This window comes from Nomascus leucogenys, chromosome 10, assembly GCF_006542625.1.
Source record: "Nomascus leucogenys isolate Asia chromosome 10, Asia_NLE_v1, whole genome shotgun sequence".
NCBI lineage: Eukaryota > Metazoa > Chordata > Mammalia > Primates > Hylobatidae > Nomascus > Nomascus leucogenys.
Window position 1 is genome coordinate 90,414,514 of NC_044390.1, and position 27,761 is coordinate 90,442,274.

A 27,761-nucleotide genomic window follows, 5' to 3' on the forward strand; every position below is an offset into this window, starting at 1 on the left:
GACAAGGGGGCGGGATTGCTGTGAAACTCTCTTCTCTGATTGGCTCTCTGGGAGCCAGCCGCTGCCTCGAGGGAAAGAAGCTTCAGTTTCTCGCATGCGCAGTGAGTAAACATGAGCCTCTGACAGATGAGGGAAACCGCGATCAGAGTACGGCGCGTGCGCAGATCAGGGATTGCGATTGCGAATCCTCCGCTGCGGTGATTTGGGTTTCCCTAGAACGTTGAGGGCACGGGTCGGGTCCTGAGATCAGGTAAGCATCTGCGGAGAAGCCAGGTAACCCTACGGCTGCCGACGACTGTCAAAGGCTCCAGAGAGAGGACTGCGAGCCGGGACGCCTGGGTTTTTCCCGGCTTGCGACCCCGGGTGGCGCAGCCAGTTTACCTGAGGCCGTGCTGGCGGTGGGGTGGGGCCGGCCCTGACACCCGAGCTCAGTTTTCTCGGGACCTGGTTTACGCTAGGTGCTGTGGGTCGGCCCTGGGGCTGTTCAGGCACTCAGGGCAGGGGAGAGGAGAGACTACCGTCCTGGAGAAAACGGTTCCACGGAGGCCCAAGGAGAAACGGAAGGATCCTCATGTACATAACTGAGCGGAATGGAGCTGTGAGCACGCATCAGGTGCTGTTTCAGGCCTGGCACGTAGTAGGGGTCAGCACTGCCCTTGCTAGGCTTTTGCGGAGATACTCGTTTATTTTTAATAGACGTTGGGGCGGGGGGGGGTCTCACTGTGTTGCCCAAGCTGGTCTCGAACTCCTGGCCTCAAGCGATCCTCCTTCCTCTTCCTCCCAAAGTGCTGGGATCACAGGGGCGAGCCCCCCAGCCCTACTTTTAAAGGACCGAAGGGAACCCGCTCTTCTCCCCGTGGGACCCCAGCCCATTTCATGCGCACTGTGCAGGCCACATTTTTCAGCATAGTTAACCTTTAAGGTCTTTCCAGCTCCTCGATTTCCCTCCAGGAGTTCTGGCTCACAGTAAAGGGACTTCCCTGACACTATCACTTAGGCCTCCACGACCCAGGAAATGGATCTGCCCTTGGAATAACAGATCTGCCAGGAGGCATTCCATCTCATTGGAGCTTCCTAAGTATACCTACCAATTATTTTTATTTTTTACTTTTTTTATTTTTTTGAGGGGGAGGGGGGACAGGGTCTCACTCTGTCACCCAGGCTGGAGGGCAATGGTGCAATCTCGGCTCTCTTTAACCTCTGCCTCCCGGGTTCAAGCGATTCTTCTGCTTCAGCCTTCCGAGTAGCTGTTAATACCGGTGCCCGCCACCACATCCGGCTAATTTTTTGTATTTTTAGTAGAGACGGGGTTTTGCCATATTGGCCAGGCTGGTCTCGAATTCCTGACCTCAGGTCATCCTCCTGCCTCGGCCACCCAAAGTGCTGGGATTACAGGCATGAGCCACCACGCCTGGCAATTTTCAAAGGGTAAATTTGATGTTATCCTTTCATGATTTTTTAAATTATATTACATAATTCCAAAAGATATTTTATGTTTAAACCAGGACTTACTTCATTGAAGATGGTTTTATCTTTCAGTGTGAGCCTGCTGGGAAGTCAGGCTGTATTTTTGGCATCACAGTGATCTCCTTAGTACCTGATTTCACAGACCAGAATTATGATCCCACCAAATAACATGTTTTCAGTAATGTCATGGCTTATCAAGTACTTCTTAAATTGGACCATACCAAGTAAAATAATTTACAAGCCACTATTCTAGATGCCTTTTCACCCTAATCTCTAAAACAAAGGCCCATGAAATAATCAGTTCCCCGACTGGGTTTGTGTCATAAGACCACAGCGTATGTGGTGTGTCATTCCAAAGTTCCTCAGCCTTGTAGTTGAGAGATCTGACATGCTCCCATTTAGTGACCACTAAGTACTTCACATTTATGGCAACATGTATGATTTTGTTCTCACTCTAGGTAGTAGTATCTCCATTTTACAGATGAGGAAATAGAGCCAAAGTTACCCAGTAAGTAAATTGTGGCATTGAGACATTGAATGCAGGTCTGTTGGCCACAGAGCTCGCACTCCTTGGCAGGAAGGCTTTTTTGGGACAAAAGAAAAAATGAGAGGAGTTGTCAAATACAGAAAGTCAGGCTGGTCCAAAAGTAGTGAGTTGTTTGTTTTTTTTTTTTTTTTTTTTTGTGAGACAGAGTCTTGCTCTGTTGCCTAGGCTGGAGTGCGGTGGCACCATCTCAGCTCACTGCAAGCTCCGCCCTCCAGGTTCACGCCATTCTCCTGCCTCAGCATCTCTAGTAGCTGAGACTACAGGTGCCCGCCACCACACCCAGCTAATTTTTTTGTGTGTATTTTTAGTAGAGATGGGGTTTCACCGTGTTAGCCAGGTTGGTCTTGATCTCCTGACCTCATGATCCACCTGCCTCAGCCTCCCAAAGTGCTGGGATTACAGGCGTGAGCCACCGCGCCCAGCCTAGTAGTGAGTTATCTTAATTGTTCACAGTCACAGATCAAACTTCTTGTTCTACTCTTTCCCCCTTCTCTACTGTACTTGACTAGTCTTTTTAAAAAGAGAAAGTTGGCTGGGCGTGGTGGCTCATGCCTGTACTCCCAGCACTTTGGGAGGCCAAGGCAAGCGGATCGCTTGAGGTCAGGAGTTCGAGACCAGCCTGGCCAATGTGGTGAAACCCCGTCTCAACTAAGAATACAAAAATTAGCTGGGCGTGGTGGCTGGTGCCTATAATCCCAGCTACTTGGGAGGCTGAAGCAGGAGAATCGCTGGAACCTGGGAAGCAAAAGTTGTAGTGAGCCAAGATCGTGCCACTGCACTCCAGCCTGGGCAACAGAGTGGGACTCGTCTCAAAAAAATAAATAAATAAAAATTTAAAACAGAAAAAGTTAAGGAAAAGGAGCTAACATTGCCTAAGGAACTGGAAAAAGATCTGGAGATACTGTGAAAGGTAATGAAACAAGGTGTAGAAAGGATAATTTAGTTTCAAAAATTGAAAACCTAATGGTTTCCAAGATAGGTCTTACTGAGATAATCAGGAATTGTGCATCTCTTATTTTCTTTATTTGTATTAAATACAATAATGTATTTGAAAGTGCTTTGCAGCTGGACTTGGTGGCTCACGCCTGTAATCCAATCACTTTGGGAGGCTGAGGCAGGAGGATTGCTTGAGCCCATGAGTTCGAGACCTGCTTGGGCAACATGGCAAGACCCCATCTCTACAAAAAATTAAAAACTAGCCAGGTATGGTGGTACACACCTGTGTCCCCAGCTACTGGGGAGGCTGAGGCAAAGAAGCTTGCTTGAGCCCAGGAGGTCCAGGCTGCACTGAGCCATTTTTACGCCACTGCACTCCACTTGGGTGACAGAGGGAGATCCTGTCTCAAAAAAAAAAAACCAAAACAAAAAAGAAGAAGAAAGTGCTTTGGTTTGGATATGTTTAAGTCCTAAACAAACACAAGACATTGTTAATAGAAATATAGGCTTTGAGACCTTTACAAGAAAATATACAGTGTTGTTATTGCTGCTTTTTTAATGTGTTTCTGTTTTAATAGTGTAGTTGATAAATTATAAAGTTCCTGTTAGATGCCATAAATAGAACAAATACGGGGCCGGGCGCCGTGGCTCACACCTCCCAGCACTTTGAGAGGCCGAGGCGGGTGAATCGCCTGAGGTCAGGAGTTCAACACCAGCCTGGGAAACACGGTGAATCCCCATCTCTACTAAAAATACAAAAAATTAGCCAAGCGTGGCAGTGTGCGCCTGTAGTCCCAGCTACTCGGGAGGCTGAGGCAGGAGAATCACTTGAATCTGGAAGGCGGAGGTTGCAATGAGCTGAGATTGCGCCACTGCACTCCAGGCTGGGTGACAGAGTGAGACTCCAGCTAAAAAAAAAAATAGAAGAAATATGATACACACAAATAGGACAGGTGTAATTCTGTGGATTCAAAGTTTTCTGCTTAAAAAAAAACAAATGGGGCCAGGCACTGTGACTCACGCCTGTAATCCCAGGACTACGGGAGGCCAAGGCAGGCGCATCACCTGACGTCAGGAGTTCGAGACAAGCCTGGCCAACATGGTGAAACCTCCGTCTCTACTAAAAATACAAAATTAGCCGGGCGCGATGGCAGGTGCCTGTAGTCCCAGATGCTCAGGAGGCTGAGACAGGAGAATCACTTGAACCTGGGAGGCAGAGGTTGCAGTGAGCCAAGATCACGCCATTGCACTCTAGCCTGGGTGACAAGTGAAACTCCCACTCAAAAATAAAAATGAACAAGATGTTGGGATTGTGTGAAGTGAATGTTTTCCTCTTTACTTCATTAGCTATCTCTTGAATTCTGCAGCATTAAGCATTCAAGCATTAAGCCTGTTAAATTTAGACCAGACCTAGAGTAGTCTTTTTCCTCCCACCCCCCAAAATCAAAGACTACATCTCTGCATTTCCTGCTCAATCTATTATGCTTTCCTTGTTTGAGAAATAACTATCTGCAAACACTTACTGTGAGTGAAGATTGCTTTATCTTCAGATTAAAACCCCAAGTCTAGGAAATGGCATGGTCTGTTTCAAGCCTGACCAGCAATACTCACTGGTTCCATTTGAGAGGTTTCAGCCCTTAAGGATTTCAGGTACCTACAGCAGGAGGATGAGCTAACAGGAGGATGTGAAATACAGGGAAATGCTATTTTTAACTACCATTTTACAGACAGCACCAAAACACTTTTTTTTTTTTTTTGAAACGGAGTCTCACTCTGTCACCCAGGGTGGAGTGCAGTGGGGCAAACTCAGCACGCTGCAACCTCTGCCTGCCAGGTTGAATCCATTATTCTGCCGCAGCCTCCCAAGTAGCTGGGACTGCAGGTGCACACCACCACACCTGGCTAATTTTTTGTATTTTAGTAGAGAGGGGGTTTCACCATGTTGCCCAGGCTGGTCTGGAACTCCTGAGCTCAGGCAATCCACCCTCCTCAGCCTCCCAAACTGCTAGGATTACAGTCATGAGCCACCACACCCAGCCCCAAAACACATTTTTGAAACATGAATTATTATTATTAAGCGTTTCTCAGAAAAATCATTTTCCCCTCACTTAGCTTCTGGCACCACCTGCTGGCCATTTTTTCTTTTCAAAGCAGCAACATTGCACGTTGGTCTGTTTAAGCTCAATGTTGTTTGGCCCTTAACTGTTTATTAGGTCATTGTTTTGAGACCTATGGTTTCATCTCCTTCTTAAGGAAGAGATAAGACGGAATAAGCAGGTAATCAGCCCTCCTGAATTCTTGTCTCAGTTTCTTAAATGTCATATAAATAAGAAACAGGCTGGGCATGGTGGCTCATGACTGTAATCCCAGCACTTTGTGAGACCGAGGCAGGCAGATTGCTTGAGCTCAGGAGTTTGAGACCAGCCTGGGCAACATGATGAAACCCCATCTCTACTTTTTTAGAAAAGAAAAAGAAAAGCTTTTAAAAGTGTCTGTCCTAGCAATCAGAAGAGCTTGCTGATTCCTGTGTTCTGGAACAATGCTTGTCAAATTTTATGTGCCTCTGCATCACCTGAGGATCTTGTTAGGCTGCAGGTTCTCATTTGGTAGGTCAGAGCAGGGCCTGAAATCTTCATTCCTAACCATCCTCCACGTGGGACTTTTGCCACTATGCAGATCACACTTTGGGTAGCAAGATTCTAGAGCTACATTGTCCCATAAAGTAGCCACCAGCACATGTGGCCCAAACTGAGATGTTCTATAAGTATGACTATAACCTAGATTTTGAAGCCTTCATATTTAGGGGGAAAAAAGAATATCTCCATTTTAAAATATTGGCTGGGTGCAGTGGCTCACACCTGTAATCCCAGCACTTTGGAAGGCTGAGGCAGGCAGATCGCTTGAGCTTGAGTTCCATACCAGCCACAGCAACATGGTGAAACCCCGTCTCTACAAAAAATCCAAAAATTAGCCAGGCATGGTGTTACATGCCTGTAGTTCCAACTACTCAGGAGCCTGGAAGGCAGAGATTGCAGTGAGCTGAGATGGCACCACTATACTCCAGCCTGGATGATGGAGCCAGACGTTGCCTCAAAATAATAATAAAACATTGATCACATGTTGAAATAATATTTTTGATATGTTGGGTTAAATATAAATTTCATCATTTATTATTTCTAATGTAACTACTAGAAAATTTAGAATTTCACATGTGGGTAGCATTAGTTTTGTTTTTTGTTTTGTTTTGTTTTGTTTTGTTTTTGACAGAGTCTCACTCTGTTGCCAGGCTAGAGTGCAATGGCGCAATCTCGGCTCACCGCAACCTCCACCTCCCAGGTTCAAGCGATTCTCCTGCCTCAGCCTCCCAAGTAGCTGGGACTACAGCTACGTGCAACCATGCCCAGCTAATTTTTTGTATTTTTAGTAGAGACGGGGTTTCACCGTGTTAGCCAGGATGGTCTCGATCTCCTGACCTCGTGATCCGCCCACCTTGGCCTCCCAAAGTGCTGGGATTACAGGCGTGAGCCACCGCACCCAGCCCAGTAGCATTAGTTTCTATTGGACAACACTGTTCTAGAACATTAACACAATAGAGGTGACATTTTTGATGTTTTTTTTTCCCCAGACGACCCAGTTTCCCAATCTCCTTGTTTCCATGTCACCATCTCTGCTAGCTCAAATCAGTACTTGTTTAATTCTTTTCTTGGGATGATTTCCTTGCCCTCCCATCACACTCCTTTACACCTTCTCAGCCTTTACCATTGCCATCATGATCCCAGGGCTCTCATCAAGCAGTGAACAGAGAATACTGGGGCAGCACCCTTGTTTAAAGCACTTAGCCTTGCCACGGGGTGTGGGGCCTGGACCAGCCGCAATAGCCTCATCTGTGAGCTGGTTAGAAATGCAGAGCCTCGCCAGGCACAGTGGCTCACACCTGTAATCCCAGCACTTTGACAGGCTGAGGCTTGTGGATCACCTGAGGTCAGGAGTTCAAGACCACCCTGACCAACATAGTGAAACCCCATCTCTATTAAAAATACAAAAAAAAAAACCTGGACATGGTGGTGGGCACCTGTAATCCCAGCTACTTGGGATGCTGAGGTAGGAGAATTGCTAGAACCCGGGAGGCGGAGGTTGCAGTGAGCAGTCAGGGTGACAGAGACTCCGTCTAAAAAAAAAAGAAGAAATGCAGAGCCTTAGGCCTTGCCCCAGACCTAGTGAATCAGCATCACAAGTCACAAGACTCCCAGGTGATTTGTATGCACATTAAAGTTTGCATGGTGAGACTGGCTGGTGAGCACTTTAACAATCTTCCTAAAGCACACTGTTCTAGTTAGTCTCCGCACCTGTTCCTTCAGTTAGTTTTAAAGAAGTTTCTGCAAGGTTTATATATCATGAAAGTTGTAGCTAAGGTAAACTAGTGCTTTACCTTTCAGAAAAAAAAACACTTAAACAGTGAATTTTAGATAAATGGCGTCCAGAAGGCAGGTCCAGAGATTGACATCTCATGCTTTCCTGAAAATAGATTAAATATCCTTTATTTTATTGACTTTTTTTTTTTTGAGAAAAATATTCACTCTGTATCCCAGGCTGGAATGCAGTGGCGTGATCTTGGCTCACCACAACCTCCGCCTCCCAAGTTCAAGTGATTCTCCTGCCTCAGCCTCAGCACACCACTGCACCCAGCTAATTTTTTGTATTTTTAGTAGAGATGGGATTTCACTATGTTGGCCAGACTGGTCTTGAACTCCTGACCTCAGGTAATCTGCCCACCTTGGCCTCCCAAAGCGCTAGGATTACAGGTGTGAGCCACCACGCCCAGCCTCAAATATCCTTTATCCTTTTCAGAGACACGAAATGAAAGGCATTACCATCCTTTTCTCTCAAAAGTGAGAGCTGTTGATGACACAGCATCACCTCCTACATCTAGGCTTTTATTTTTGGGGTTTTTTTGTGTGTTTTTTTTTTTTTTTTTTTTTTGATAAAAGAGATGGAGTCTCACTATGTTGCCCAAGCTGATCATGAACTCCCAACTTCATGGGATCCTCCCACCTCAGCCTCCCAGTATGCTGGGATTTCAGGTGTGAGCCACCACACCCAGCATTATTTTATTTTTTATTATTTATTTTATTTTTTATTGTATTTTTTATTTTACTGTTTTTTGTTGTTGTTGTTGTTGTTGTTTGAGACAGAGTCTCGCTCCTTCAGTCTTCGCCCAGGCTGGAGTGCAATGGCGCGATCTCAGCTCACTAAAACCTCTGCCTCCCGGGTTCAAGCAATTCTCCTGCCTCAGTCCTCCCAAGTAGCTGGGACTACATGTGCCCACTACCACCCCCAGCTAATTTTTTGTATTTTTAGTAGAGACAGGGTTTCACCATGTTGGCTAGGATGGTCTTGAACTCCTGACCTCTGGTGATCCACCTGCTTCGGCCTCCCAAAGTGCTGGGATTACAAGCACGAACCACCATGCCCGGCCTATTTTGTTTTTTAGAGATGAGGTCTCCCTATGTTGCACAGGCTGGAGACAGCTTCTGGGCTCAAGCAATCCTCCCACCTTGGCCTCCCAAGTAGCTGGGACTGTAAGCTATTATCTTGTTTGCTCCAGCCACAGGCCTTGCAGAGTTAACATGCCATCCCTGCAGATAGTCTGTGTTGGTTTGAGTTGAATGTGGAAGCTGGAGGAGGGATGTGCTAACCAGATCCAGTCATGAAGAAGGCCACTCAGTAGCACATAGGTTTCAAATCCTGACAGCAAGCTCTCCAGGAGGATGAGGGGATAGAAGGTTTGAGAAGCACTGCTCTATAGTATGTTATCCATCCTCAGCTATCACACGTATCCTGTTTGTGCATGTCTTCATTTCTCTTTTATGCTACAGACTCTTCAGGCTCCCTGAAGCCCATGCCTGATACTCAATAGGTGTTTAAAATATTCTTGCACAAATTAATGTTCCCTTTTGTAAGTTCCTTAGACCTGTTATCTCTGAATTTAACCAAGTTGGAAGGGACTGAAGCAATGACAGGAGCTTTCACCTTAACTGCAATCAGCCATTTAGTGCAGAAGCCATCATCAAAGGTAAAGTAGAGCCTAGGGAGTCAGGGTAGAGCGCCAGCCCTACACTGAAGCTCACGTTTGAAGAAGGGAACTGGGGCAGAGCTGTCATGACTGCTGGTTTCCTCTTACTAGCACTTCTCTGTACCATTTTTCTTTTTCTCTTTTTTCATGTCACAATGAGCTATAATTTGAGCTGCTTTCATTGTTCCCTAAAGACTTTGGATTACTCTATATCACAAAAACTGAAATCCAATTCGTATTTTTTTGGCCTTTGGGGAAGTGGAACCATGGATGTGTTTGTCATTTTTAGCAGTCATTGGAGTAGGGCCAAAGCTCCAGGAGATACTAAAAGTGTCTAGAATTGTCTGATTGGCTGTTGGAATTAACTGTTAAACAAAGCAGCAAGTAACTGAACACCGGAGACCTTCTTGAACTCCAGTTGGGTGGGAGATCTTCCAGTGTGTCTGGCAGCTCTGAACTAGGACAGAAAGGTAGAGATTCAAACAGTGGACTGGTGACAAAGCAGCTGATAAAAGCACTCTCTCCTCTCCATCCTTTGGGAGTCTCGCCTTGCCTTGGAATCACTTCCTCTCTTTTTCACTGCACTGGTTGCTGCCAGTGCTGTCCTGCCTGGTCACATTTACCAACTAGCAGATGAGAAACTCAGAGAGAGGTGCAGGGCTCATGTTCCATAATGAATTGAATCCGGGACTACAGGCTGCCTGATACACAAATGAATTTTGTTTTGTGGATTGAAAACAGGAATAAGGAAAGATAAGTTTTGGACATTGACTTAGTCTACTCAATCATTCGTAGGTAAGGCGATTCTTTGTCAGACAGAGTTCAGAGAAAGTGCCCACGTTTATCAAGAGAGTTCAGAGAAAGTGCCCGGGTTTATCATTTATCTTTTTCTAAGGTATTTGATTTTATACATATTTCATACACATTAAACAAAACCAGTTTTTAAAGCACCAATTTCCTTGGCACACTCCAATTCAAAGTATATCCCTTCACAGTCATGGAGCACCTTACCAATACCATCTTTTAAAACAAATTTTTTTTTTTTGGCTGGGCACGGTGGCTCATGCCTGTAATCCCGGCACTTTGGGAGGCCGAGGCAGGCGGATCACGAGGACAGGAGATCAAGACCATCCTGGCTAACATGGTGAAACCCCGTATCTACTGAAAAAAAAAAAAAAATACAAAAAATTAGCTGGACGTGGTGGCGGGCACCTATAGGCCCAGCTACTCAGGAGGCTGAGGCAGGAGAATGGCGTGAACCTGGGAGGCGGAGGTTGCAGTGAACCGAGATCGTGCCACTGCACTCTAGCCTGGCGACAGAGCGAGACTCCATCTCAAAGAAAAACAAAAAAAGAGTTTTGCTTTGTTTTTCGTTGCTTTTCTTTGGTTTTTTTTTGTTGTTGTTGTTGGTTTTATTTTGAGACAGAGTCTCGCTCTGTTACCCAGGCTGGAGTGCGGTGGCGTGATCTTGGCTTACTGCAACCTCTGCCTCCCAGGTTCAAACAATTCTCCTGCCTCAGCCTCTGGAGTAGCTGGGATGTACACACCGCCATGCCCAGCTAATTTTTTGTGTTTTAGTAGAGACAGGGTTTCACCGAGTTGCCCAGGCTGGTCACAAACTCCTGAGCTCAGGCAGTCTGCCCGCCCCAGCTTCCCAGAGTGCTGGGATTACAAGCGTGAGCCACCATGCCCGGCCTGTTTTGCTTTGTTTTTGAGACAGGGTCTCACTCTATCACTCAGGCTGAATGCAAAGGCATTATCACGGCTCACTGCAGCTTCAGCCTCCCGGGCTCAAGCCATCCTTCCATCTCAGCTTCCCAAGTAGCGGGACTACAGGCTCAAACCACCACACCCAGCTAATTTTTTTATTTTTTGTAGAGGCAGGGTCTCACTATGTTGCCCAGGCTGCGCTTTTCTTTTTTTACGCTACACAGATGTAGGCAGTACCATCATAATTATCACCCACTGGGACTGACAACACATTGGCTTAGATCATATTGTTAGTCATGGAACTAAACCAGCATTGGCATTATATTTATTTCCCATAGAAATAGCAGAAGTAGGCCAGGCACAGTGGCTCCCATCTGTAATCTCAGCACTTTGGGAGGCCGAGGCGGGCAGATCATGAGGTCAAGAAATCGAGACCACCCTGGCCAACATGGTGAAACCCCGTCTCTACTAAAAATACAAAAATGGCTGGGCGCAGTGGCTCATGCCTGTAATCCCAACACTTTGGGAGGCCGAGGCGGGCGGATCACGAGGTCAGGAGATTGAGACCAGCCTGGCTAACACGGTGAAACCGTCTCTACTAAAAACACAAAAAATTAGCCGGGCATGGTGGCAGATGCCTGTAGTCCCAGCTATTCGGGAGGCTGAGGCAGGAGAATGGCGTGAACCTGGGAGGCAGAGCTTGTAGTGAGCCGAGATCACACCACTGCACTCCAGCCTGGGCGAAGCAAGACTCCATCTCAAAAAAAAAAAAAAAAAAAAAAAAATTAGCTGGGTGTGGTGGCACGTGCCTATAGTCCCAGCTACTCGGCAGGCTGAGGCAGGAGAATCGCTTGAACCCAGCAGGCAGAGGTTGCAGTGAGCCGAGATCGCGCCACTGTACTCCACCCTGGCAACAAAGCAAGACTCCATCTCAAAATAAAAAATAAAAAAGAAATAGCAGAAGTAGAGATGAAGGATATCGTATTGTCATTCTAAAGGTGACCGGTGTCATCTCAGTATCACTGTACTGGTTACTAACCTAGAAGCTTACACGTAAAGTAACAGGAAATGCACATATTTACAAGAAAGCAACGCCTGATCCCGTGTCTCCATCCTGCTTGCTCCTCAGTGGGTATCTATCTGGATCTCACAGTGGGCTCAGGAGACAGCAGCAGGTTCAGGGGAAGTTGACCGAGGGTGAGGTGGACAGGCTGGGAGCAAAGCTGTGGAGTCCAGTTACCTTAGAAGCTGGCTCCCACCTAGATCAGACACCAGTTGCCATGACTACAGTTTATGAGGTTTCAAACACTAAAAGAAGCTATTTAGAGCCTCACATGAGGCAGTTGTTTAATAAGAGCAGCACAGGCCAGGCGTGGTGTGGCTCACTCCTGTAGTCCCAGCACTTTGGGAGGCTGAGGCAAGTGGATCACCTCAGGTCGGGAGTTCAAGACTAGCCTGACCAACATGGAGAAACCCTGTCTCTACTAAAAATACAAAATTAGCTGGGCATGGTGGCACATGCCTGTAGTCTCCGCTACTCAGGAGGCCGAGGCAGGAGAATCACTTGAACCCAGGAGGCAGAGGTTGCAGCGAGCCAAGATCTCACCATCGCACTCCAGCCTGGGCAGCAAGAGTGAAACTCCATCTCAAAAAAAAAAAAAAAAAAAAGCAGCACATCTGTATTTAGTATCTACTAAGTAATCTTCAATAAAGATGCTCTAACCAAGTGGTACTTTTGCAGTTCCCGTAATCTGCCTGGATGATGGAGATTTTACTACAAATCAGTCTCAAGCCTTGAAAGGAATCAACAAAGCCCTTTCTAGAATACTTTTTTCTGTGATCTTTTTTTTTTTTTTGAGATGGAGTCTTGCTCTGTCACCCAGGCTGGAGTGCAATGGTGTGATCTCGGCTCACTGCAACCTCCACCTCATGGGTTCAAGTGATTCTCCTGCCTCAGCCTCCCAAGTAGCTGAGATTACAGGTGCGTGCCACCACACCTGGCTAATTTTTGTATTTTTAGTAGAGATGGGTTTCACCATGTTGGTCAGGCTGGTCTCGAACTCCTGACCTTGTGATCTGCCCGCCTTGGCCTCCCAAAGTGCTGGGATTACAGGTATGAGCCACCACACCCAGCATTTTTTTTTTTTTTTTTTTTAGACAGAGTTTTACTCTGTCACCCAGGCTAGAGTGCAGTGGCACGATCTCAGCTCACTGCAACCTCCACCTCCTGGAATTCAAGCAATTCTCCTGCCTCAGCCTCCTGAGTAGCTGGGATTATAGGTGCCCACCACCACTCCCGGCTAGTTTTTGTATTTTTCATAGAGACGGGGTTTCACCGTGTTTGCCAGGCTAGTCTCGAACTCTTGGACTCAGGTGATCCACCCACTTTGGCTTCCCAAAGTGCTAGGGTTACAGGCGTGAGCCACTGCACCCGGCCCATTATATCTTTTTTTTTTTTAAAATACGGAGTTTTGCTCTTGTTGCCCAGGCTGTAGTGCAACGGCACAATCTTGGATCACCGCAACTTCTGCCTCCCGGATTCAAGCAATTCTCCTGCCTCAGCCTCCCGAGTAGCTGGGATTACAGGCATGCGCCACCACACCCAACTAATTTTGTATTTTTAGTAGAGATGGGGTTTCACCATGTTGGCCAGGCTGGTCTCGAACTCCCGACCTCATGATCCATCCACTTCATCCTCCCAAAGTGCTGGGATTACAGGCATGAGCCACTGCGCCCAGCCTCATTGTATCATTCTTATGCCTTTGCATCCTCATAGCTTAGCTCCCACATACCAGCGAGGACATACAATGTTTGGTTTTCCATTCCTGAGTTACTTCACTTAGAATAATAGTCTCCAGTCTCATCCAGGTCACTGCAAATGCTGTTAATTCATTCCTTTTTACGGCTGCGTAGTATTCCTTTGTATATAATACCACAGTTTCTTTATCCACTTGTTGATTGATGGGCATTTGGGTGGTTCCACGATTTTGCAATTGTGAATTGTGCTGCTATAAACATGCTTGTGCAAGTATCTTTTTCAAATAATGATTTCTTTTCCTCTGGGTAGATACCCAGTAGGAGGACTGATGGATCAAATGGTAGTTCTACTTTTAGTTCTTTAAGGGATCTCCACACTGATTTCCACAGTGGCTGTACTAGTTTACATTTCTCACCAGCAGTGTAGAAGTGTTCCCTGTTCACCTCATCCACGCCAACATCTACTGTTTTTTTATTTTTTTGATTATGGCAATTCTTGCAGGAGTAAGGTGGTATTGCATTGTGGTTTTGACTTGCATTTCCCTGATCATAAGTGATGTTAAGCATTTTTTCATATCTTGGTTGACCATTTGTGTATCTTTTGAGAATTGTCTGTTCATATCCTTAGCCAAACTTGTTGATGGGATTTTTTTTTGTTTCTTTTTTTTTTTTTTTTTTTTTGAGACGGAGTCTGGCTTTGTTGCCCAGGCTGGAGTGCAGTGGCGCGATCTCGGCTCACTGCAAGCTCCGCCTCCCGGGTTCACACCATTCTCCTGCCTCAGCCTCCCGAGTAGCTGGGACTACAGGTGCCTGCCACCACACCTGGCTAATTTTTTTGTATTTTCAGTAGAAACAGGGTTTCACTGTGTTAGCCAGGATGGTCTCAATCTCCTGACCTCAGGATCCGCCCACCTCAGCCTCCCAAAGTGCTGGGATTACAGGCATGAGCCACCGCGCCCAGCCGGGATTATTTTTTTCTTACTGACTTGTTTGAGTTCATTATAGATTCTGGATATTAGTCCCTTGTCAGATGTGTAGATTGTGAAGATTTCCTTCCACTCTTTGGGTTGTCTGTTTACTCTGCTGTTTCTTTTGCCATGCAAAAAGCTCTTCAGTTTAATTAGCTCTCAGCTATTTATCTTTGTTTTTGCATTTGCTTTTGGGTTCTTGGTCATGAAATCCTTTCCCTTATCTAGAAGGGTTTTTCCAATGTTATCTTCTAGAATTTTTATAGTTTCAGGTCTTAGGTTTAAGTCTTTAATCCATCTTGAGTTTGTTTTTGTTGTTGTTGTTGTTGTTTGAGATGGAGTCTCACTCTGTCCCCCAGGCTGGAGTGCAGTGGTGCGATCTCGGCTCACTGCAAGCTCTGCCTCCTGGGTTCACGCCATTCTCCTGCCTCAGCCTCCCAAGTAGCTTGGATTACAGGCGCCCGCCACTGTGCCCAGCTAATTTTTTGTATTTTTAGTAGAGATGGGGTTTCACCATGGTCTCGATCTCCTGACCTCGTGACCTGCCCTCCTCGGCCTCCCAAAGTGCTGGGATTACAGGCGTGAGCCACTGCACCTGGCCCTATGTGCCTATTTTTATACCAGTACCACGCTGTTTTGGTGACTATGGCCTTATAGTATAGTCTGAAATCAGGTAATGTGATGCCTCCAGATTTGTACTTTTTGCTTAGTCTTGCTTTGGCTATGTGGGCTCTATTTTGGTTCCATATGAATTTTAGAATTTTTTTTTCTAATTTCGTGAAGAATGATGGTGGTGGTATTTTGATGGGGATTGTGTGGAATTTGTAGATTGCTTTTGGCAGTGTGGTCATTTTCACAATATTGATTCTACCCATCCGTGAGTATGGGATGTGTTTCCATTTGTTTGTGTCGTCTATGATTCCTTTCAGCAGTTTTGTAGTTTTCCTTGTAGAGGTCTTTCGACTCCTGTGTTAGGTATATTCCTAAGTTATGTTTTTGTTTTTGTTTTGTTTTTTTTGTTCGTTTGTTTTTGCAGCTATTGTAAAAGGGGTTGAGTTCTTGATTTGATTCTCCACTTGGTGGCTGTTGGTGTATAGAAAAGCTACTGATTTGTGTATGTTAATCTTGTATCCAGAAACTTTGTGAATTCTTTTATCAGTTCTAGGAGCTTTCTGGAGGAGTCCTTAGGGTTTTCAAGGTAAATGATCATATCATTAGCAAACAGTGACAGCTTGACTTCCTCTTTATGGATGTGGATGCCCTTTATTTCGTTATCTTGTATGATTGCTCTAGCTAGGACTTCCGTACTATGTTGAAGAGAAGTGGTGAGAGTAGGAATTCTTGTCTTGTTCCAATTCTCGGGGGAACAGTTTCAACTTTTCCCCATTGAGTATTATGTTGGCTGTGGGTTTGTCATAGATTTTTTTTTTTTTTTTTTTTTTTTTTTTTTTTTTTTTTTTTTTTTTTTTTTTTTTTTGCTTGTTTTGGTTTTGGTTTTGTTTTTGTTTGTGATAGGACCAGATTTTTGTATTAGAGCTCACTCTGTCACCCAGGGTGGAGTTTAGTGGGGCGATCTCAGCTCACTGCAACCTCTGCCTCCCGGGTTCAAGCAGTTCTCCTGCCTCAGCCTCCGGAGTAGCTGGATTACAGGCATGCACCACCACGCCCAGCTAATTTTGTATTTTCAGTAGAGACGGGGTTTCACCATGGTCAGGCTGGTCTCGAACTCCCGACCTCAGGTGATCTGTGCTCCTCGGCCTCCCAAAGTGCTGAGCCACTGCACCCAGCCTCAGTTTGAAGAATTTTTTAATTTCCATCTTGATTTTGTTTTTGACCCAATGCTCATTCAGGAGCAGGTTATTTAATTTACATGTATTTGCATTTTGTTTGTTTGTGGGTTTTTTTTGTTTTGTTTGTTTTGAAACGGAGTTTTGTTCTGGTGCCCAGGCTGGAGTGCAATGGCACAATCTCGGCTCACTGCAACCTCCGCCTCCCAGGTTCAAGCAATTCTCCTGCCTCAGTCTCCCAAGTAGCTGGGATTACAGGTACCTGCCACCACAGCCAGCTAATTTATTTGCATGGTTTCGAAGGTTCCTTTTGGAGTCGATTTCCAGTTTTATTCCACTGTGGTCTGAGAGAGTGCTTGATATAACTTCAATTTTCTTTTTTTTTTTTTTTTTTTTTCTGAGACGAATCTCACTCTGTCACCCAGGCTGGAGTGCAGTGGAGCAATCTTGGCTCACTGCAAGCTCCACCTCCCGGGTTCACACCATTCTCCTGCCTCAGCCTCCCCAGGAGCTGGGACTACAGGCACACACTACCACGCCCAGCTAATTTTTGTATTTTTAATAGAGACAGGGTTTCACTGTGTTAGCCAGGATGGTCTCGATCTCCTGACCTTGTGATCCGCCCGCCTCAGCCTCCCAAAGTGCTGGGATTACAGGCATGAGCCACCGCGCCTCGCCTAATTTCAATTTTCTTAAATTTATTGAGGCTTATTTTATGGCCTATCATATGATCTCTCTTGGAGAAAGTTCCATGTACTGTTGAATAGAATGTATATTCTGCAGTTGTTGGATGAAATGTTCTATATATATCTGTTAAGTCCTTTTGTTCCAAGGTATAGTTTAAATCCATTCTTTGTTGACTTTTCGTTTTGATGACCTGTCTAGTGCTGTCAGTGGAGTTTTGAAGTCCCCCACTATTATTGTGCTGCTGTCTATCTCATTTCTTAGGTCTGTTAGTAATTGTTTTATAAATTTGGGAGCTCCAGTGTTAGGTTCATGTATGTTTAGGATTGTGATATTATCCTGTGACGAGGCCTTATTACCATTATATAACATCCCTCTTTGTCTCTTTTAACTGCTGTTGCTTTAAAGTTTTTGTCTGATACAAGAATAGCTACCCCTGCTTGTTTTTGGTGTCTATTTGCATGAAATGCCTTTTTCCACCCCTTTAAGTTTACGTGAGTCCTTATGTGTTAGTTGAGTCTCCTGAGGGCAGCAGATGGTTGATGAGTTCTTATCCATTCTGCAGTTCTGTATCTTTTAAGTGGAGCATTTAGGCCATTCACATTCAATGTTAGTATTGAAATGAGGTACTGGCCTGGCACGGTGGCTCACGCCTGTAATCCCAGCACTTTGGAAGGCCAAGGCGGGTGGATCACGAGGTCAGGAGATCAAGACCATCCTGGCTAAACTAAAGACCCCTGGTCTCTACTAAAAATACAAAAAATTAGCTGGGCGTGGTGGTGGACGCCTGTAGTCCCAGCTACTTGGGAGGCTGAGGCAGGAGAATGGCGTGAACCTGGGAGGTGGAGCTTGCAGTGAGCAGATATCACGTCACTGCACTCCAGCCTGGGCAACAGAGTGAGACTCCATCTCAAAAAATAATAATAAATAAATAAGATGTGAGGTACCATTGCATTCATTGTGCTTTGTTGCCTATGTACTTTAGGAGTTTTTTGGTTTTGCTTTTTAACTTGTATTTTTGTTTTATAGGTCCTGTGTGATTTATGCTTTAAAGAGGTTCTGTTTTGATGTGTTTCCAGGATTTGTTTCAAGATTTAGAGCTCCTTTTAGCCGTTCTTGTAGCAGTGGCTTGGTAATGGTGAATTCTCTCAGCATTTGTTTGTCTGAAAACGAATCTTTTCTTCATATGTGATAACTTAGTTCTGCTGGATACAAAATTCTTGGCTGATAACTGTTTTGTTTGAGGAGGCTGAACATAGGACCCCAGTCCCTTCTAGCTTGTAGGGTTTCTCCTAAGAAATCTGCTGTTAATCTGATAGGTTTTCCTTTATAGGTTACCTGGTGCTTCTGTCTCACAGCTCTTAAAATTCTTTCTTTCATTTTAACTTTGTCTGGAATTGATGGGTTCTTGCTCTTGAAGCCACGGACCCTCATGGTGAGTGTTACAGCTCTTAAAGATGGTGTGTCCAGAGTTTGTTCCTTCAGATGTTCAGATGCGTCCGGAGTTTCTTCCTTCTGGTGGGTTTGTGGTCTCGCTGACTTCAGGAGTGAAGCTGCAGACCTTCACAGTGAGTGTTACAGCTCTTAAAGGCAGCGCAGACCCAAAGAGTGAGCAGCAGTAACATTTACTGCAAAGACCAAAAGGACAAAGCTTCCACAGTGTGGCAGGCGACCCGAGCAGGTTGCGCTGCTTTTATTCCCTTATCTGACCCCACCCACATCCTGCTGATTGGTCCATTTTACAGAGAGCTAATTGGCCCATTTTACAGAGAGCTGATTGTTCTGTTTTGACAGGGTGCTGACTGGTGCGTTTATAAACCTTGAGCTAGACACAGAGTGCTGACTGGTGCATTTACAATCCTTTAGCTAGACACAAAAGTTCTCCAAGTCCCCACTAGATTAGCTAGACACAGAGCACTGACTGGTGCATTTACAAACCTTGAGCTAGACACAGGGTGCTGATTGGTGCATTTACAAACCTTGAGCTAAACACAAAGTGCTGACTGGTGTATTTACAAATCTTTAGCTAGACATAAAAGTTCTCCAAGTCCCCACCTGACTCAGGAACCCAGCTGGCTTTGCCTAGTGGATCCCACACCGGGGCCGTGGGCAGAGCTGTCCGCTAGTCCCGCACCACACACCCACACTCCTCAGCCCTTGGGTGGTCGATGGGACCAGGCGCCGTGGAGCAGTGGGCGGCGCCCGTCCGGGAGGCTCCAGCCCTGCGGGAGCGGGGTGGGCCGAGGGGGAACTCAGGCATGGCGGGCTGCAAGTTCCAAGCCCTGCTCCACAGGGAGGCAGCTGAGGCCCGGTGAGAATTCGAGCACAGGCCGGGCGGGCCGGCAGTGCTGGGGGACCTGGCACACCCTCCACAGCTGCTGGCCCGGGTGCTAAGCCCCTCACTGCCTGGGGCCGCTGGCGCCAGCCAGCCACTCCCAGTGCGGGGCCCAAGCCCATGCTGGCCCGTGAGCTCTCCCTCCACCCGTCCCTGCCAGCGAAGGGAGCCAGCTTCGGCCTAGGCCAGCCCAGAGAGGGGCTTCCGGAGTGCAGCGGTGGGCTGAAGGGTTCCTCAAGTGCAGCCAGAGTGAATGCTGAGGCCAAGGAGGCGCCGAGAGCAAGTGAGGGCTGCTAGCACATTGTCACCTCTCATTTGGATAACCTGATGACAATATGCCTAGATGAAGATGTTTTTGCAATGAATTTCTCAGGTGTTCTTTGTGCTTCTTGTATTTGGATGTCTAGGTCTCTAGCAAGGCCAGGGAAGTTTTCCTCGATTATTCCCCCAAATATGTTTTCCAAGCTTTTAGATTTCTCTTCTTCCTCAGGAACACCAATTATTCTTAGGTTTGGTCGTTTAACATAATCCCAGACTTCTTGGAGGCTTTGTTCATATTTTCTTATTCTTTTTTCTTTGTCTTTGTTGGATTGGGTTAATTTGAAGACCTTGTCTTCGAGCTCTGAATTTCTTTCTTCTACTTGTTGAATTCTATGGCTGAGACTTTCCAGAGCATTTTGCATTTCTAAAAGTGTGTCCAAAGTTTCCTGAATTTTTGATTGTTTTTTCTTTAAGCTATCTATTTCCCTGAATGATTTCTCCCTTCACATCTTGTATCATTTTTTGGATTTCCTTACATTGGGCTTCACCTTTCTCTGGTCCTTCCCTGATTGATTAATAACTAACCTCCTGAATTCTTTTTCAGGTAAATCAGGGATTTCTTCTTGGTTTGGATCCATTGCTGGTGAACTAGTCTGTTTTTGGGGGGTGTTGAAGAGTCTTGTTTTGTCATATTACCAGGGTTTGTTCATTTGGGTAGGCTCTGTCAGAGGGAAGGTCTAGGGCTGAAGGCTGTTCAGATTCTTTTGTCCCATGGGGTGTTCTCTTCATGTAGTACTCTGCCCCTTTTCCTATGGATGTGGCTTCCTATGAGCCAAACTTGCAGTGATTGTTGTCTCTCTTCTGGGTCTAGCCACCCAGCGAGTCTTCCCAGGTCCAGGCTGGTACTGGAGGTTATCTGCAGAGTCCTGTGATGTCAACCGTCTATGGGTCTCTCAGCCATGGATACCAGTGCCTGTTCGGTGGAGGTGGCAGAGGGTACAATGGACTCCATGAGGGTCCTTAGCTTTGGTGGGTTAATGGTGTATTTTTTTTTTTTTTTTTTTTTTTTTTTTTTTTGCTGGTTGGCCTCCTGCCAGGAGGTGGTGCTTTCCAGAAAGCATCAGCTGTGGTAATATGGGGAGGAACCAGCAGTGGGCGGGGCCCTAGAACTCCCAGGATTATTTTGCCCTTTGTCTTCCCGCCAGGGTGGATAGGGAAGGACCATCAGGTGGGGGTGGAGCTAGGCGTGTCTGAGCTCAGACTCTCCTTGGGCCGGTCTTGCTGCGGCTGCTGTAGGGAATGGGGGTGAGATTCCCAGGTCACTGGAGTCGTGTACCTAGGAGAGTTATGGCTGCCTCTGCTGAGTCATGCAGGTCGTCAGGGAAGTGGGGGGAAGCTGGCAGTCACAGGCCTCACCCAGCTCCCACACAAACCCAAGGGCCGGTCTTACTCCCACCGTGTTCCCCCACAATTGCCCCAAGTCTGTTTCCAGGCAGAGGGTGAGACTGGCTTGAAAATTTGCCCGAGGCTGTTCCCCTCCCAGCTGCGAAAGAAAAGGGCTGTAGTTCTTCCCCCACCTGTGAAGTCTGCATGCCAGATTGGTGCAGTTCTGGCCAGGAGACTTCTCACCCTGTTTAAATTGTTACAAAGTTCCACTAGAGAATTCCTCCTCCCTGTGGGGTTTTATTCCTTGCTCCTCTGGCCACCCTCCCGATGGATCCCTGTGGTGCCAGGCAGGAATGGGCTGGCTGGGGACCCAGCGAGCTCCCACGGCCTTTCTGCTGCTTCCTCTACCCCTGTATTTCGCTCTGCTGAGTCTGACTTACCTCCAGGTGAAGTTGGAAATTTATCTTGCAAACAGACCTTCAGCCTCTCCAGTGGGGGGGTGTGTGTTCGGGAGAGGAGGGTCTCCCTTTCCCACTTCCACAGTTGGGGCACTCACAGTATTTGGGGGTCTCCCTGGCCCTGCAGGAGCAATCCGCTTCTTTCAGAGGGTCTGTGGATCCTCTCAGGATTGCTGGTTTGTTCTTGCAGTTGATCTGGAGCTAAAATTCACAGTGCAAGCCTCTGCATGCTGCTCTGTCTGAAGCTGCAATCTAGTCCTGCCTCCTGTCTGCCATGATCCCAGGAGGTCCCATACAAATAAATTATGATCACAAGGTCCCAAAATAGGCGTCTGCAAGCTGAGGAGCAAGGAGAGCTAGTCCGAGTCCCAAAACTGAAGAACGTGGAGTCTGATGTTCGAGGGCAGGGAGCATCCAGCACAGGAGAAAGATGTAGGCGGAGAGTCTAGGCCCGTCTCATCTGTCTTTTAATATCTTCTCTAACTAACCTGTAAGCTCCAAGAAGACAGTCGAGCTCTTTTTCATCTCATGTCCCTCACTATACCTAACAAGGACCTTACTAAAAGTTAGTTGACTGGCTAGGTGCAGTGGCTCACGCCTGTCATCCCAGCACTTTGGGAGGCTGAGGCAGGCGGATTACTTGACCTTAGGGAGTTCAAGACCAGCCTGGGCAACATGGCCAAACCCCATCTCTACAGAAAGTAATTACTCAGATGTGATGGTGTCTGCCTGTAGTCTTCACCTACTAGGGAGCCTGAGGTGAGAGAATCGCCTGACCCTGGGGAAGTCAAGTCTGCAGTAAGCTGTGATCATGCCACTGCAGTGACACTGCATGCCACACCTGGGTGACAGAGTGGGACTCTGTCTCAAAAAAAAAAAATTAGTTGACTTGGTAGTTCCAACGATGAGTACCAGTTGGACCACATTGTTGGCATTGCGTCCAGGGGAACAGATGTTCACATTCAAATCCATGAAACTGGAAACAAAAAACAACAATCATGACATTGATTGATAGTGATGTTTACTATGTCAGATTGTTTAAGCTCAGCTATAAAATACTCTCGGCCCCAGCGGTGGGGGGGGGGGCTCACACTTGTAATCCCAGCACTTTGGGAGGCCGAGGTGGGCAGATCACCTGAGGTCAGGAATTCGAGACCAGCCTGGCCAACATGGTGAATCCCCGCCTCTACTAAAAATACAAAAATTAGCCGGGTGTGGGGGCACGCACCTGTAATCCCAGCTACTCAGGAGGCTGAGGCAGGAGAATCACCTGAACCTGGGAGGCGGAGGTTGCAGTGAGCCAAGATCGCACCATCGCATTCCAGCCTGGGCGACAGAGCGAGATTCCGTCTCAAAAAATAAAATAGACTCTCATAGTCATCTTTACATTTTGATTTCAGAGATTCTCAAACATTTAAATACTGGCACTTGACCCAGATCCTAATTCTTGCTTGATGCACTATTTATCTGTATCAAATTACAGTCCGTTCCTTTGATTTTTTTTTTTTTTTTTTTTTTTTTTTTTTTTTGAGACAGTGTCTCGCTCTGTTGCCCAGGCTGGAGTGCAGTGGCTCTGCCTCAGCCTCCCGAGTAGCTGGGATTACAGGCGCCCACCAAGCCCGGCTAATTTTTGTATTTTTAGTAGAGATAGAGTTTCACCATCTTGGCCAGGCTGGTCTTGAAACTCCTGACCTCGTGATCCACCTGCCTCGGCCTCCCAAAGTGCTTGGATTACAGGTATGAGCCACCACGCCCGGCCTGAATTTCATACTCAAAACCTTTCCTTCCTGAGAAGACAGCACCCCTAGGTGCTTGGAAGATATTTTTGGTCTATTGCAAGAAAATATGTATTAGCTGGCAGGGCATGTCCTGGTAACATGGCAGACAGTGCAAGGCTGAGGAGAGGGGCGTCTTGCTGAATAATGTGTCTCCACTCATTTCCTAAATTCCCTCGGTAACAGATGGGTCATCATTTGAATTGCTTTATAAAAAGCTGTCTTCGAATCTGAAGCATAATCTTGAGGGCAGATGCCTCTTACTGAAAGCTCTCCTTATTCATCTAACCCAGGTCCTCGGCCAGCAGAGCCACGTTCCTTATGAGCACCGCGGGTTTATTTCATTTTCCTACACCATTGACCCGAATATGCCCGGCGCCATGGGGACTCCGGCTTTGGGAGAAGCTGACGTTGTTATCCCCAGGAATAGCTGTCACTCCGGTCCAGATGGCAGGCAAGAAGGACTACCCTGCACTGCTTTCCTTGGATGAGAATGAACTCGAAGAGCAGTTTGTCAAAGGACACGGCCCAGGGGGCCAGGCAACCAACAAAACCAGCAACTGCGTGGTGCTGAAGCACATCCCCTCGGGCATCGTTGTAAAGGTAGATCACAGATGGCCGCTGAGGGGAGAGGCCCCGCCCAAGGGTTCCACAGCCTCCAGAGATTTCTCCCAAGTGTGAATGGGATCAGCTGAAGTGCATTATTTTTCTGGCTCGGGCCACCCTCTACCAGCCAGGCCGTAGAGGGCACCACAGATCTCGTCCCATCCCTGAGCCATTCCTCCCTAAGGCAGAACCTCCTACAACAGCCTGGGAAGCCTGCTTCCAGGATCTTTTGGAGCCAGGGTATGGCTGCCATCCTTGAATTTGGCAGACAGCACTGGTGCTTGGCTGCTGCCCCGGAAGCAACGTCTTGACAAAGCTAAGCAGTGGCTGATAAAGGCAGGCGCCCGGACAGCATGGTTCTTTCAAATCTATTCCCGCTGCAGGAAGGCTGCCGAGATCCCCAGCATTGCTGTGCGCTCCAAGTCCCTGAGGAGGTGGCAAGCAGGCCTGGGTTGTCGGCTGGCAGTCCCAGCCCTTAGCTGTCCTGGCTGGTTAACATTAGGGTGGCCACGTCTTCCATGTCTCTCTGTCCCCTTTGGTAAATGTCGGTGATGCCTCCCCTTCTGGACAGAGATGACTGAGGGTGAGATCATGGAGGATCATGGAGGCCAGGCATTTTCCAACCTCAGAAGAAACAATGCTGTGCACAGCTGCCTATAGGAGTCTTCCTTTTTACATAAAAAAACAAGTCTCGGGCCAGGCACGGTAGCTCATGCCTGTAAATCCCAGCACTTTGGGAGGCCGAGGTGGGTGGATTACCTGAGGTCAGGAGTTCCAGACCAATCTGGTCAACATGGCAAAACCCCATCTCTACTAAAAATACAAAAATTAGCCGGGCGTGGTGGCGCATGCCTGTAATCCCAGTTACTCGGGAGGCTGAGGCAGGAGAATCGCTTGAACCCTGGAGGCAGAGGTTGCAGTGAGCCGAGATCATGCTACTGCATACCAGCCTAGGCAACAGACAAGATTCCCTCTTAAAAAAAAAAAAAAAAAAAAAGACAAGCCTGGTCAGAGGGGCTCCCAGTCCTTCTGCCTTAGGGATCACGAGAGAGTCCTGGAAGCAGCACAGAAAAGAGACAGCCAAGGCAGGTGTTTCATATATAATGATACTGGCAGCAGATACTTACAGGTCATGGAAACGTGTGGGAGGAACTGTTCTAAGCAGCATTAACTCTGCAGTCCCCAAAACCCCATGTTCATGATTTCCATCACAGTACAGGTGTGGAATCTGGGACACAGAGAGGCTAAGTGACCTGCCCAAGGTCCTGCCACTTAGTAGTCAGTTCACAGCATACCCCACGTCCATGTTCCTAACAGCTGCACTTCACTGCTGGGTTTTTGAGCCACGAGCATTTCACGTAAAACCTCAATCACTTTTCTTTTCCTCCTTGAAAAGTGTCATTCATGAGTAACAAAATTCTGAAACCTGAGAGTTAATTTTGTTTAACCTATTTTACATAACTCATTCCAAACTTGCTTTCAGAATTATTCTTTAACCCTAATTTCATAGAATTTTTTTTTTAAGAGACAGGGTCTTGTTTTGTCAGCCAGGTTGGAGTGCAGTGGTGCAATCATGGCTCAGTGTAGCCTCAAACACCTGGGCTCACGCAATCCTCCCGCCTCAGCCTCCTGAGTAGCTGGGACTGCAGGCATGCCCCACCACACTCAGTGTTTTTTGTTTCGTTTTGTTTTTTGAGACAGTCTTGCTCTATTGCCCAGGCTGGAGTGCAGTGGCGCAATCTCAGCTCACTGCAACCTCCGCCTCCTGGGTTCAAGCAATTCTCCTGCCTCAGCCTCCTGAGTAGCTGGGATTACAGATGCCCATCACCAGGCCCAGCTAATTTTTTTGTATTTTTACTAGAGACAGAGTTTCACCATGTTGGCCAGGCTGGTTTCAAACTCCTGACCTCAAGGGATCCACCCATCTCGGCCTCCCAAAGTGCTAGGATTACAGGCATAAGCCACCGCGTCCGGCCACCCAATTTTTACATTTTTGGTACAGATGGGGGGTCTCGCTATGTTGCCCACGCTGGTCTCAAACTCCAGCCCTCAAGTGATCCTCCCGTTTCAGCCCCCAAAGCATTGGGATCATAGGTGTGAGTCACTGTGCCTGGCTTAGGATTTATCTGTTATCAAACAGCTTTGCAAGGCACTCACCTATAGTAACTGAGGCATTACACAGTGCATGAGTTATGGTTGACTGATAATAAAGATGCTATGTTCTTCCTTCAGACAGAACTTTATGCTTATAAATGGTACACACAAAGTGGTTGTTCACTGGCCACAAGCTAGATACATCAGTTGATACTTTCATAATTATTTTGCCACTTTAAGTTATTTGAAGGCCACTGTTGCTTCTAAACAAAATAGCACTCCTAATGATTAAAACAATCACAGTGAAAGCCACATAATACAGCAAGGGCGTGGGACACAGGGCAGAGGCAGGAAGGGGGCTGGTCTTCACTGTCACTGACTCATGGGGACTCCTGCTAAGGGGCTTTGCCCTCCAGGTTTGTCCCTCTCTATAAAGCGAACAGGTTGTCCTGACCAGCCTGGCCAAAATGGTGAAACCCCATCTCTACTAAAAATACAAAAATTAACAGGGCATGGTGGCGTGCGCCTATAATCCCAGCTACTTGGGAGGCTAAGGCAGGAGAATCACTTGGACCCAGGAGACGGAGGTTGCAGTGAGCCAAAGATCACGCCATTGCACTCTAGCCTGGATGACAAGAACGAAACTCTGTCTAAATAAATAATAAATAAAAAAGCGAACAGGTTGAATTTAATGACTTCTGAGGTCCTGTCCGTTTTGAACATCCTGTGGTTTTCACATTATAAAATATTATCTCTTACAGTGCCATCAGACAAGATCAGTTGATCAGAACAGAAAGCTAGCTCGGAAAATCCTACAAGAGAAAGTAGATGTTTTCTACAATGGCGAAAACAGTCCTGTTCACAAAGAAAAACTAGAAGCAGCGAAGAAAAAACAAGAAAGGAAAAAAAGAGCAAAGGAAACCCTGGAAAAAAAGAAGCTACTGAAAGAACTGTGGGAGTCAAGTAAAAAGGTCCACTGAGAAAAGAATTACAGATTCCAAATTCCAAATGACAGAATCTGCCAGAAGCTCCCAGGGAATAATGGTTCCATCACCAGCATTATTATAGTGCTTCAAAAGAAATATTTTTGATGAACTTAAAAGACAACAAAGTTATTTAAATGGTGCACTAAACTGTAGTGAACAGAGACGTGCACGATTCAAGAATAAAACTCGGCCGGGCGCAGTGGCTCACACTTGTAATCCCAGCACTTTGGGAGGCTGAGGCGGGCGGATCACGAGGTCAGGAGATCGAGACCACGGTGAAACCCCATCTCTACTAAAAATACAAAAAATTAGCTGGGCGTGGTGGCGGGCGCCTGTAGTCCCAGCTACTTGGAGAGGCTGAGGCAGGAGAATGGCGTGAACCCGGGAGGCGGAGCTTGCAGTGAGCCGAGACTGCGCCACTGCACTCCAGCATGAGCAACAGAGCAAGACTCTGTCTCAAAAAAAAAAAGAGAAAACAAGAGGGTTGGAAGAGTTAAAGGCTCTGTTCCTTGTCCATGTGCTCTATTAGCTTCTAGGCTGTATGATGCCCAGTTGTGCCTCTGATGTAGAAACACATTCACTGCACGTTGATTTGCAAGATTTGTAAAGGTGAGGTTCCAGAATCTGATTTGCTTGTAAATTTACATCACTTAAGCTGGATTTGACCTTACAGTTGTTTTTCTTTTAAAGCTATGCTTAATAGCTTGGCTTGTTAGAACTCTTCTGGAGTCCACGTAGAAAACAAATAGGAAAAAATACTGGGAGGTGAGAAGGCCATGGTGAGATTGCCAGTTGCAGGGCCTCAGTTCTGCAGTCTGTCCAGCAGGCCTAGGCGCCATGCCCAGGGCATACATCCAAGCACACCTTTCTCTTTGAGGCTGCCAATGAAGGCTCTTCTCACCTCAGTGACAGCTTTGGATGCTTACACATC

At 46.7% G+C, this 27,761-nt stretch overlaps 1 protein-coding gene across 3 annotated transcripts; it reads left to right on the forward strand.

Moving 5' to 3' along the window:
- On the forward strand, positions 1-27,299 carry C10H12orf65 (chromosome 10 C12orf65 homolog). Of its 3 annotated transcripts, none has more exons than XM_003276224.4 (3): positions 1-250; positions 23,438-23,747; positions 26,606-27,299. In XM_003276224.4, exons 2-3 carry the CDS (start codon positions 23,466-23,468, stop codon positions 26,822-26,824), a joined length of 501 nt encoding a protein of 166 aa, XP_003276272.1. In that variant the 5' UTR covers positions 1-250; positions 23,438-23,465; the 3' UTR covers positions 26,825-27,299. The 3 variants fall into 3 exon arrangements, 2 of the variants coding, with proteins under 2 accessions (XP_003276272.1, XP_030677460.1); XR_004032083.1 differs by having other exon boundaries at positions 139-250; positions 23,438-23,990; positions 26,606-26,684; XM_030821600.1 differs by lacking the exon at positions 1-250 and adding an exon at positions 264-613 and having other exon boundaries at positions 26,606-27,250.
- Positions 27,300-27,761: the final 462 nt, after the last annotated feature.

Bases quoted from the DNA above. Each gene is read 5' to 3' on its own strand.
- C10H12orf65 (XM_003276224.4), top strand. From the start codon at position 23,466: ATGAGCACCGCGGGTTTATTTCATTTTCCTACACCATTGACCCGAATA. The intron at 23,748-26,605 runs GTAGATCACAGA...TATCTCTTACAG, and splicing joins CCTCGGGCATCGTTGTAAAG to TGCCATCAGACAAGATCAGT.